Source organism: Chenopodium album, chromosome 6 (genome assembly GCF_948465745.1).
Source record: "Chenopodium album chromosome 6, dcCheAlbu1.1, whole genome shotgun sequence".
Taxonomy (NCBI): Eukaryota; Viridiplantae; Streptophyta; class Magnoliopsida; order Caryophyllales; family Amaranthaceae; genus Chenopodium; species Chenopodium album.
In genome coordinates this window covers 5805203-5817244 of record NC_137839.1, presented here as the reverse complement: position 1 = coordinate 5817244, position 12042 = coordinate 5805203, and the positions used below count along the sequence as shown (strand labels likewise).

At 33.4% G+C, this 12042-nt stretch overlaps 1 protein-coding gene across 1 annotated transcript; it reads left to right on the top strand.

Moving 5' to 3' along the window:
- Positions 1 to 7293: 7293 nt before the first annotated feature.
- On the top strand, positions 7294 to 10099 carry LOC145635721 (uncharacterized). Its single transcript, XM_081687054.1, has one exon. It carries the CDS (start codon positions 7489 to 7491, stop codon positions 9790 to 9792), a length of 2304 nt encoding a protein of 767 aa, XP_081543180.1. The 5' UTR covers positions 7294 to 7488; the 3' UTR covers positions 9793 to 10099.
- Positions 10100 to 12042: the final 1943 nt, after the last annotated feature.

Sequence of the window (12042 nt, the reverse complement as noted above, 5' to 3'; positions counted from 1 at the left end):
GAATTGAAGTACGTATTCAATAAAATAGAATTGTGTCAATTAAATAGGAATGGAGAGGGTAATTGGAAACAGATTATGCACAAATTTGGACCTTAGAGTTTGGATAGAGTTTGTGACTCTAGTTTCGGTTTAGGACTCCAAAAATGGAAGTGGGTGGAAATTGGATAGAGTGAGTAATATTGATTTTTTTCAACCATCACGAGTTCACGACATTGCTTTTTTTTTAGTTGCATTGAGAATTAATTGTACATATTTCAACAAGCTAAAATTTTAATTTCAATAAGAACCATTTTTTTTTTTGGTTAGATACTTAATTTTTAACAAAAAAAGTTTTACATATCTAGCTAGTTGATGTTAGAGAATTTACATTTCATTGGATCTAGATGGTGAATAATTAAGGGTCCGATAAATAACATCACTTGTTAGTTGTTATGTGAGAATTTCAATTTCCTTGGAACGCTACAAATCATTCCTTTTAAAATTTTCTAGTTAACCAAACAATGAAACAACAAATGACCCAAGCATTTCGTACCAATTTTTCATTTTTCATCCTAAATAACCAAACAACTAAGCACATATAATAAGCTACTCAAAACTTAAACTTGCATATACTAAGGAGTACGTTTTTCAAAAACACAATCAACTAATCAATAAGTCCATTTGTATTATTCGTACACTCGGTATTAATATAATTAGTTGTATTTGTACAATTTTACTAATCCAAACCTTGTCAGGTATTAATATAAAGCTCCAATTTTATTTTTCGGGTTTAGATTAGAGTAAACGTCGAGCAGCAATAAAAAAAATTCAACTTCCTAGGAACAGTGGTAGTTGGTCCATTATTAATTGTACTGTGTTATCTTTAGAAACTCAAGAGTTTACCATGCATAAAAAAAGTAAAAAAATAAAAACCTGCACATTTTCACTCTATATATATGCATGCATTTTCTACGTCTTACCAAAATATAATCCAAAAAGTTTCAAGTAGTAGAAAATACTGAGAAATAGTTCGAAAAATGAGTTTCTGGTGGTTTATACTTGGATCATCTGGACTTACTCTGGTAACAGAGTTAGTGCAGCAAATCCCGATTGTCGGCCCAGCTATTGCAGCTGCTGGGAGGGTCGTAGCACCCTGGTTACTGGAACTCGCGAGGAAGTGGATTGAGGAGGTTACGAGGCGTAGGATAACAGAGAATTCGCGAGATTAATTAATTGATCAACTAGGACGGAGTAGTAGTTTATTTTATGTATGTGTGCTTGGTTAGTTGGTTACTAAGTTGGTTTCTAATATGGCATGTTGATGATTAATACAATTTAGTGAATGATCATATCTATAAATTGTTACTTGTATTTGTCTAATTTTTACTACATTAGTGAATGATCCCTTTGTTTGATAGTTTTATGTTATCTCATGTTTAACGTGCAAGAAATACAGTAGCGCTCTTTTAGTAGCTAGTTGGGATATTAATGGTAACTCTAAATTAGTTTGTACGAAGTATGAACTATGATCTTTCCCGCAAAGAATTACTACTTGTGTGTAGCTTGATTATTCTTGGCTATAACATTCTCCTTCATTAAACGCCGTATAATGAGTGAGTATGGCTTGCTTAGCAAATTCAACATAAAAACTGATGATTTGATGGTGCACTTTATGTTACGGAGTAAATTACACCATAAAAATAACTTATGGCAAATTAATTAGCATTATTAAGCTATATATTGACTTTCAAAAACAAATTAAGTGCTATTAAATTTTGAATCCACCGTTCAAAACATATAAGTACATTACTCCTAAGGAGTTATAAGTATAACGCCCTCCTCCAACAACTAGTACGTACATACCACTATATAATGCCTCACAATTTTACTCTTTTTAACATATAACACAAATCCACCAAAACAAACACAACACAACTTAAACCAACCATGGCAAAAAGTTATTCTTCAAAGATCTTAGGATTCAAATATCTAACCCTAATTCTATGCATGACACTCTCATTTGGGATTGGATATGGTGGCAGATCCATTCCAAATGTTTCTACTATTGCCGGAGGTGGTGGCAAAGACGAAGGTGGCATTCCATTACCGCCTTTGATTGGTGGTGGTGGAGGGGGTATTCCATTACCGCCTTTGTTGCCAATACCACCTATTGGTGGTGGTGGAGGGGGTGTTCCATTGCCACCTTTGTTGCCTAACCCTGGAATTGGAGGAGGTGCTAGTCCTCCCACACCTTCTAAGGAAGAATAATCGTCCAATGATCTAAAATATTTTTCATTTGTATGAAGTATTTTTTTTCTATGGAGGGAGTAAAATATCAAATAAAGTCTATTGTAGCTTAACTAGTAGTTAGTTCATCATGATATATTTAATTGTATGAAGTACGAAATAATTTAATATTTATGGATTATAAAGCAGTAGTGTTTTTCTTGTGATATGATTGTCGTGGTATGGTTTGGTAAATTGTTCAATGGTTCCATAATATTATCAAGTAGATTATGTGATAATTATTGTAAATTACGGAGTATCTATTATCTATATATCTATCAATCTATGGAAAGAGATCTATCAATAATTACAAGATGTTATTATACTCATTCAACATTGTTAGTATTCATAAGTATTTTTTAAATCTACATGTAAACGAGTATATTATGATTCGATTAGTTGTCAAATTTAAAGTTTATAGACTTTTGACCTTTACAATGTTATAGATATACTGTGAAACCGAGCATTCGAGCAAGCTTGTTGTTTTAAAGACTAATTATGTTTAATTTCAAAATCTGATGAAGGCTTAGCTTAAAGTTTTGATTACATGTTAACAAGCTCAATCGTTTTTACCAAGTTAAAGCAAGGTCAATACTCAATAATGGGGTGAATTAACTAGCGTTGTCAAAAAGATAAGTTGTTAATTAGCCAACCATATCCCCAACCCTATAATGGATGATAATAAACTTAACAAAGGAAGCTTTGCACTGCTTCAATTCGTGTAACATCAAACATAAAATTAACATGCACCAAGATACTCCCATGCACTTCAAGGAACTACTATTCCTTTATTTCGACTCTTTTAAGTCTCATTGTCTCAACATAATTTTATAGAGGATTATGGTATCATTTTAATCAATTATGTATGGACATGGCTGATCTCATCATTAATTCAAATTCATCTTGAGCATTTATGTGACCAACTAGTAAGATTTTAAACAACTTTAATGACGACTTCAAAATATATTACATACTACGGAGTATTACTTTTGAGCTATCAACATCATGTCCCAAGATAGATCCAAAAAAAATATGATTTGATTTCGTTTATTATACTACATATATAGTTTTATTTCAATTAGTCCATGGAGAATAATTTTAAATCCGACAAGATTAGACATCGAATTCAAATCCAACTAGGTTAAACATTGAGTTGCATTCCTATATATATATATTCCATGCTTCCCAACTCCCAAGGGACTCCAAAAGGCCGCGTATGTGGTGGTCAGGAATCAGGAACATATAATTTATCATACCTTGGTCAATACGTCTTTACTAGGGCTGCTAATTGAGTAGGGTAACTTGCAAACAGCTCGAACTTGACTCGATCGAGTTGGCTCGTGCTTTAGCTCGAAAATTGATTAGTGTAAAAGGAATTTAATATTTTTCAGTTCTTCTATCTTTAAAAATAAAAATTTACCAATAGTACACTTAAGTAGGAAATTTTATATAAAGAGAAGAAATTATAATCAATAAATGTTTGAAATTCAAGAGACCTAATCTTGCAAACGAACAACTCGGTTCGACTATAAAATTAACGAGCACGCTCAAGTCGAGCAACTCTTTGCTCGTGATTGACTCGCTCGATTAATTAGCACCCCTAGTCATTTCAAGTACTATACATTCTTCGGATTCCCCATGTTATATATATCAAGTGATCAACCTCAACAAATTCAATCAACATTATTACCGATTTGATGATGCTCTATTAAATTTAATAAATTGAAAACTTTAGTAAGACATATGTTACATTACACCTTAAAAAGGAAAACTTATAACGAATTGAGTAATTAGCATTAACCTACTAGAAAAACAAATGCATTCAATCAACCGTTCAAAAGAATAAATTTACCCAAGCTAAGGAGTTATAATACAATCCAAATTACACTATTTAAAACCTCAAGAATCTTGTTTGACAAAATTACACAAATTAAACCAAAACAACTACAGCTACATAAATTAAACCAACCATGACAAAAAATTATTCTTCAAAGATTATAGGGTTTAAATATCTAACCCTTATTTTAAGCATGACACTCTTATTTGATATTGGATATGGTGGTAGATCCATACCAAATGATGCTATTCAAGGGTGCATTCCACCCATATCAGATATAGAAAAGTGTGTTGCTAGCTTTTGGGGTAATCTAGGGAAGTTAAGTCAACCATGTTGCAAGGCTTTAGAGGAAATTCATGATGAATGTTTACCTAAACTACTTCCTGAAAATCCTTTTATAGTTCCCTTTTTTAAGAGCTTGTGTTCGAGTGGCGGAGGTGGTGGTGGTAGCGGTGGAGGTGGTTTTCCAATTCCACCTTTATCGTCGCCTTTACCAAATCCTTTTCCACCTAGTATTGGTGGTGGTGGTGGCAGCGGCGGGGCATTTCCACCTTTGTTTCCTTCCCCTGGGAGCGATGGGGGTGCTATTGCTCCCGCGCCTTTTAATTAAAAAAGAATCATTTACGTACCAAAATAATTTTTCAATTGCAAGCTAAGTACGTTTACTTAAGTCCTAGGAGAATTATTAAAATAATTTAATTTATAATAATAATGTTTCTTTTTTCATGCTTGTTCCAGTAATTATATTGCTTGGCTCGTTCCTAATTCTAGCTAGAAGTATTTGTTATATGCAATGATGTATTATTGCTGTAATTTTACAGAAGTTTCAAGAATACAGTGATCAATAAAATACTCTCTAATCTCTATGATATGGTAGAAGTACCCCAACTCCCAAGGATGTTCATCGATTGTAGCATGGTTTAACTAGTGACAAACAAATAATAGTGAGCAATAAACCCTCTGTAATCTCTATTATTAACCCGGCCTTAGCTTGTGTAAAGTTCTTAACTTATTTGTACATTTTGACAACCCTGTTATATTAAAACGAAGTACGAGTATTAATGTAATGTACTCCGTATATAGAGTATAGATTGACACTAATTAATTAATACTCGTATCAAAATTGAATATTACGGAGTATAATGATAAAGCCATAAAGGTGTCAAAATAACTCAATTTAAGCTATTTGAAAGACTTATAAAATGGACATAATTTAACATGATTCAAATCTAACATAATAAATCGATACTCTAAAAAGCTATAGGTACAATTTTCTTGGAAATTCTAAAGAATTTACTGCTAAGGAGTCTATATAACTGGCTTTAGGAGTTTCAAGATCAAAATTAATTTCAAGATCTATTGCGGCATTAATTTTTATTCATTTTTCAAAAATTCCAATGACCTTAGAAAATCAATAAGCTTAATGGACTCGTAGTTTTGTTGTTTCAATAATCTCCTATTTTCCAAAAATTTCCCAAACTCAATATACTCTGTATAATTATCCTACTTAGGAGTAATTTTTTTTTTTTTTTTTTTTTTTTTTTTTGTAACCGTTCTTACTTACTCCGTAATTAATATCATAGAAAATGTAAGAAAATTAAATACGTAGTACTCCGTATGTGCCTTACCAATTGTACATAACAGTATATTAAATACTCCAGTAAAATTAAGTTGCTTCACAAAAAATTTCACTATAAATACATTACCAATCTACTCGTCTTAGCAATAATCTCTCATATCTTTAATTTATAACTTCAACTCAAAACCACGATTAATATAATATAACAGGTACGTTAGTTGCTTAGTGCAAGGAAAATGGGAATTTGGGAAGTTATTGTTCAAGTAGCTAATGTAACAGCTCCAGTAGCAGCTGCAGTTGTACCTGTTGTCAACGTAGTTCCTATTATTGGGCCGGTGATTGGAACCGTGGCTACAGCTACTGCTGCAACCGCTTCTGCTGTTGTTGCTGCTGACTCGATAGCCAAGAACCATGGAGAAGGTGTGGCGAAGGTGGCTACTGCTTCCGTTTCCAAGCTTCATGAAGGCGTGCATAACTTTGTTTTTCGCAAGTGAATGATCATCACTATATGTCTATTATGTGTTTATGGACTTTATTTGGTAGTTTTTGGAATGTAATATGTCATGCCCTTTTGCATTAGTAACAAATTGGATCTGCTCAACTTTATATAATTATGATTGTGTTATCAGTTAATCTATAATTTTGCTAGTATGCATGTATTTACATCTCTTTTTATCTGACCATGTATTCATGCCCTTTTGCATTAATTAGTAACAAATTGGATCTTCCTTTGATCGAATTCTATAGTTTGGTTAGCTTGGTTCATAAATTATATCCGAACAAAAAAAGTAGGTACAAACACGTACACTAATAACAAATTATTGAGAACCAAACTTATGTTTCTACATTTTTAGTAAACATTTTGTTTCAATTATCAATCAAAGGCTTTATTTTGTCAAAATATCGATTAATTTAGTTGGTTAAATTCAACATTTAATTTGCTATTTGATTAAATTGTTATGAGAATTTTTTTGAAAATTTAGTCCACTTCACTTTATTTGTGGAATTCTGATCCCTAAGTAATCACTCATCACTTGTCAACCTTGATTTGTGATCGACTAGCTCATCACTTTGTGTCATGAGAAAACTTAATTAGATTTTGCTAATTGTTTATTTTAATAACAATAATTATAATATATGTAATGGCAATTTAGGTTTGTTGGAGAAATTTTTAGGCAACTTAAGAAATTTAAACTATATATCATTCTCTACCAGTACCAATGTGGTTAAAATTTGCTATCATAAGTCATGACGAGTTTCTTAATCATTTTACTCGTAGATATTAATGATATCATAAAAATAGTTACAATCAAAGTACGTCTTAAGTGCTCCCAGAAAAAATAATAATGCTCCCTCTGATCTGTCTCATAATACAATCCATAAGTAATCCGTCTACATAACTATTTTTCCATATCGTAAATACTACATTATAGTACTCCGTAATTACTAGTAATGATCAGTGTGATTAATGTAATCAGTTCAGCTCAGTTCAATTCAATTCAGCTCTTAATTTCCTTTATTTCAACTCACTCAATGAGAACAGACCCTAAATGTCATACGGCCAACAATTAATATAACAAAGAAAAAAGTAAACTTTGGGATAGTGCCTTATACAAGTGTTTCTGCTTCCCTCATCCGATGAACTCTGCTTCACTCATCTAAAAATGGTCACTTGAGCAGACCCCGGCAAAATAGCAGCAGTACAGTAAGTTTTCCTATGTCTCTCTTCTTGGCATGTTTAAATCTTCCATAAATTTTGGTTTGTTTTCTTGAATCTTCTTTATTTCATAGTGTAATTACCATAAAAATGGCTGCTTCAATGTGTTTTTCTGCTCACCTTAAACCTTATCCATGTCCAATACCTCAAAAATTTCCATCAAATTCAATTTTCTTTTCAAATTCCAAATCTTCCCCATTAATCTCCTTCTCATTAGCTCAAAATCCCAGTTCTTCTTCTTCTTCATTGTCATTTGATTCTGCCCATCAACTTCCCCCAAATTTTACTCCAAAACAGCTGCTTGAAACTTTGAGGAGAGAGAAAGATGCAGAAATGGCACTCTGGGTGTTTGATTGGGCTTTAAAACAGTCTAATTTCATACCCACTTTGTCAATTATTGAGGAAGTTCTTAGGAAGCTTGGAAATGAAGGGTCTTTTGATTCAATGAAAAGGGTTTTGGATGAAATTAAGGAATTAGGTTGTGAAATTAATGAAGGTACTTTCTTGATTTTCATTGATTCTTATGTTAATTGTGGTTTGTATGATGAAGCTGTTTATGTGATTGATATGATGGAGAAAGAATATGGGGTTAAATGTGGGACTCATACCTTTAATTTCTTGTTGAATGTTCTTGTTGATGGGCATAAATTGAAATTAGTGGAAATTGTTCATTCAAAAATGGTAGAAAGTGGAGTTAAGAAAGATGTTTCCACATTTAATATATTGATTAAAGGGCTTTGCAAAGCTCATCAAATTAGGCCTGCCCTTATTATGATGGAGGAGATGGAAAGGTATGGATTGACCCCGGATGAGAAAACATACACAACGATTATGCAGGGTTATATTGAGGAAGGGAATGTGGATGGTGCTTTACGAATTAGAGAACAAATGGTGGGAGCTGGTTGTGTTTCGACCAATGTGACTGAAAATGTTTTGGTTTATGGGTTTTGTAAGGAGGGAAAGATAGAAGAAGCGTTGGGTTTCGTTCAGGAAAGGGTTGCTGAGGGATTTCATCCTGATCATTTTACATTTAACACTCTAGTTAGTGGTTTGTGCAAATTGGGTCATGTTAAACATGCACTAGAGGTGTTAGATGCTATGCTAGAAGAAGGGTTTGATCCGGACATATATACTTATAATGCTCTAATATCCGGGCTGTGTAAAATGGGTGAAATTGAAGAGGCAATGGAAGTGCTTGAGTTGATGGTTTTACGGGGTTGCACACCGAATACTGTTACCTATAATACTCTGATTAACACCATGTGTAAAGAGAATCAAGTTGAGAAAGCCACTGAATTTGTGCGCCTTCTTACAAGCAAGGGAATTTTGCCTGATGTATGTACATTCAATTCTATCATACAAGGTCTTTGCTTGTCCAGAAACCACAAGCTTGCTATGGATCTATTCAGAGATATGAAAAATGATGGGTGTCAGCCTGATGAATTTACTTATAATATGCTGATAGACAGCCTTTGTTCTAGAGGGAAAATTGATGAAGCTTTAAACTTGCTAAAGGAAATGGAATCAAGTGGTTGTGCAAGAAATGTGGTGACGTATAATACATTAATTGACGGGTTCTGTAAAAACAAGAGGATAGAAGATGCCGAAGAGGTTTTTGATCAGATGGAACTGCAAGGGGTGTCAAGAAACCTGGTTACTTACAACACCCTCATTGACGGTCTTTGTAAAATTAAGAGGGTGGAAGATGCTGCTGAACTGATGGACCAGATGATAATGGAAGGGTTAAAACCCGATAAATTTACTTATAATTCCTTGCTTTCTCATTTTTGTAGGGCAGGAGATATTAAGAAGGCAGCAGATATAGTGCAAACAATGACTTCAAATGGGTGTGAGCCTGATATTGTTACTTATGGGACCTTGATTCAGGGGCTTTGTAAAGCTGGTCGAGTTGAGGTTGCCACTCGACTCCTTCGGAGCATTCAGATGAAAGGAATGATTCTAACCCCTCATGCATATAACCCCGTGATACAGGCTCTTTTTAGAAGGAGACAATCAAAAGAAGCGATGAGGCTTTACAGAGAAATGGTGGAGAAGGGTGACCCTCCAGATGCTGTAACTCATAAGATTATTTTTCGTGGTCTTTGTTCAAGTGGAGGTCCTATTGGAGAAGCTGTTGATTTTCTAGTTGAGATGCTGGAGAAAGGATTTATACCAGAGTTCTCTTCTTTTATGATGCTAGCAGATGGTCTTCGTTCACTAGGGATGGAAGATGCTCTAATGAAGCTTGTTCATATGATCATGAAACAAGCAAAGTTCTCAGAAAACGAGGTTTCCATGATAAAGGGTTTTATGAAAATTCGTAAATTTCAAGATGCTTTAGCTACCCTTGGTCGAATTTTGAATAGTCGTATGCCCCGAAGAAATTACAGGTGAAGGATGGTATGAGGTAACCTATTTCTTAAGCCAAAGCCTGAAACTAAGTAGCTGTGAGTCCTGTAACAACACAAATATCCTTGAGTTGATATTAGTTTTGTTAATAAATTCTTTTGTGCTTAAGCAAAGGGCTTGTTTATTCGTCAAGGTAGTTAATCCTCAGGTTTCATTTGGTTCATATGCTACTCGTATATTATATGGTTCATGATAGATGAAATGCTGCTGTAATGAGAAACCCTGAGGTGCTGCTGCTAAATTGTAGTTTTCTGGTCCATGACACAACCTTATTCTTTTTTGCACATGATTTTCTATATGAAAAATATATTTTTTGCATTTGTTCTTCAATTTAAATTTTGCAATTTCGGCATCAGAATTCTATATTTTGTCTTTGATTATGGTTTACAGTTACAGAAATGTTGGACAAACAAGTGTGTTAGTGTGTAAAATTGTAAATGCACCAACGCTTAAAAGCTTCACCTTTAAAAGTCCAGATGATGCGTAATTTCATGTCTCCCTTAGATATAAGCGCACAGCAAGGGAAGACACCGAGTACACAACCCAAATTTGTGTCAGCTTCTAAATCTGTAAAACTAGATGCTCTTTTGAAATTGTCTTCTAAATTCGATTGTGACTTTTATGATTTTCAATTTTTCTAATATATTATATACTAGATGCGATGCACGATTTCATCAAATAAAATTTTCATTATTATTATTTTTTTTTTCATACCAATATTAAAAACAAAAATATTCCCAAATCAAATAAAATCAAACATCAAAATAATAATAAAACTCATAGCAAAATTGAATGATGAAAGAGTATCCAAGGAAGACAAATTAAATTATTATTATTATTAAAGAAAAAAACCATTTTTTCAGAATTTGATACTAATAATGATGTAATTTACCAGAATTTTAATAAAATAAAATAAAAATCACAAAACGATGGCATCATTTATAGTTTTGGAGGAAAAAAATTTGGAAAATTCTTTTTGGTAACACTATAATTTTTTAATATTCTCAGTAGTAAATTGCAAAAAAATTCATTATCTTTGGTAAACTTGAATTTTTGATACCATATATAATAGGTATTTGAGTTAAAATACTAAACCATAGTTAATTTTATAAAAATTAAAAATAAAAAATAATTAAAATAAATAAAAAATAAAAAAAAACCACCAGCTAGAACATTGTTCCCTCTGCCCCTCCACTACCGGCGTCGGGCCCACCTTTCCCGTCGGCGCCAGACTTCCCCCTCCAACCCTACCTACGCGGCCGACCAACCCACCCGACGGCTAGGGTTTCGAGGGTGGTGGGGGGGGGGCCAGGCGACGGTTTCGAGGGAGAGGGAGATCGGGGCTAGGGTTTTGTGGGGCTAGGGGTGGATTTTTGCGGGGGAGGGGTGGTCGAGGCTTACACGGCTAGCGGTGGCAAAGCGAGGGGAAGGGCGGCGAGGGGAGGGGGATAGCGGGGGAGGGCCGATGAGGGGTTTGGTGGCTGAGAAAGATGAAATGTGTGGTGGTGGTGGTGTGGTGGTGGGAATGATTCCTTTGTTTTAAAAACAAACAACAAAGCAAAAATAGGGTATTTTTATTCCATTCTTCTCCTTTCCCTTTGTTCATTCCATTCCGATTCCCTCATGCGAACCAAACGGCCCCTTAATTTATTAGAACTTGATTAATCAAGTTTTTACAAGTTTAGAAGGAGATTAATCTTTATGCTCTTAACTCTTAAAGGGTTATGGGTTGGAATTCCTAATCTAATAAAAATTTGTAAAGTAATATTGTATTCGTACCGTATTCTTATTATGAGTACTATGAAAATGATCTTTATTCTTGAGACCTTAGTACAACATGTCTTGTATGGACCCAATATAAAATAAGTTATTATAAACCCAATATTAGACACTCTCAAATAATATAGTTATATTCTGAATGATATAATCAATTTTTTAGATGATATAATTATCTTAATGTGAGTCATACTTTGAATGATATAGACATATTTTAAACTATTTTGTCATATAATATAATTATCAATAGGATGATATAATTACTGTTTGATGCTTTTTTGGAAAATTTACATGAATAATACAAACTTTATGTAACCTTCTTCAAACATGACAAAGTTTAAAGAAAATGTTTATTAAATTTTGTATTGATCTAGAATAATTTAAAGTTTGTCTTGTTTAAAGAAGGTTAAGCAAGGTTGTATTATTCTTGTAAATTTTTCCTACTTTTTTAATGAGAAA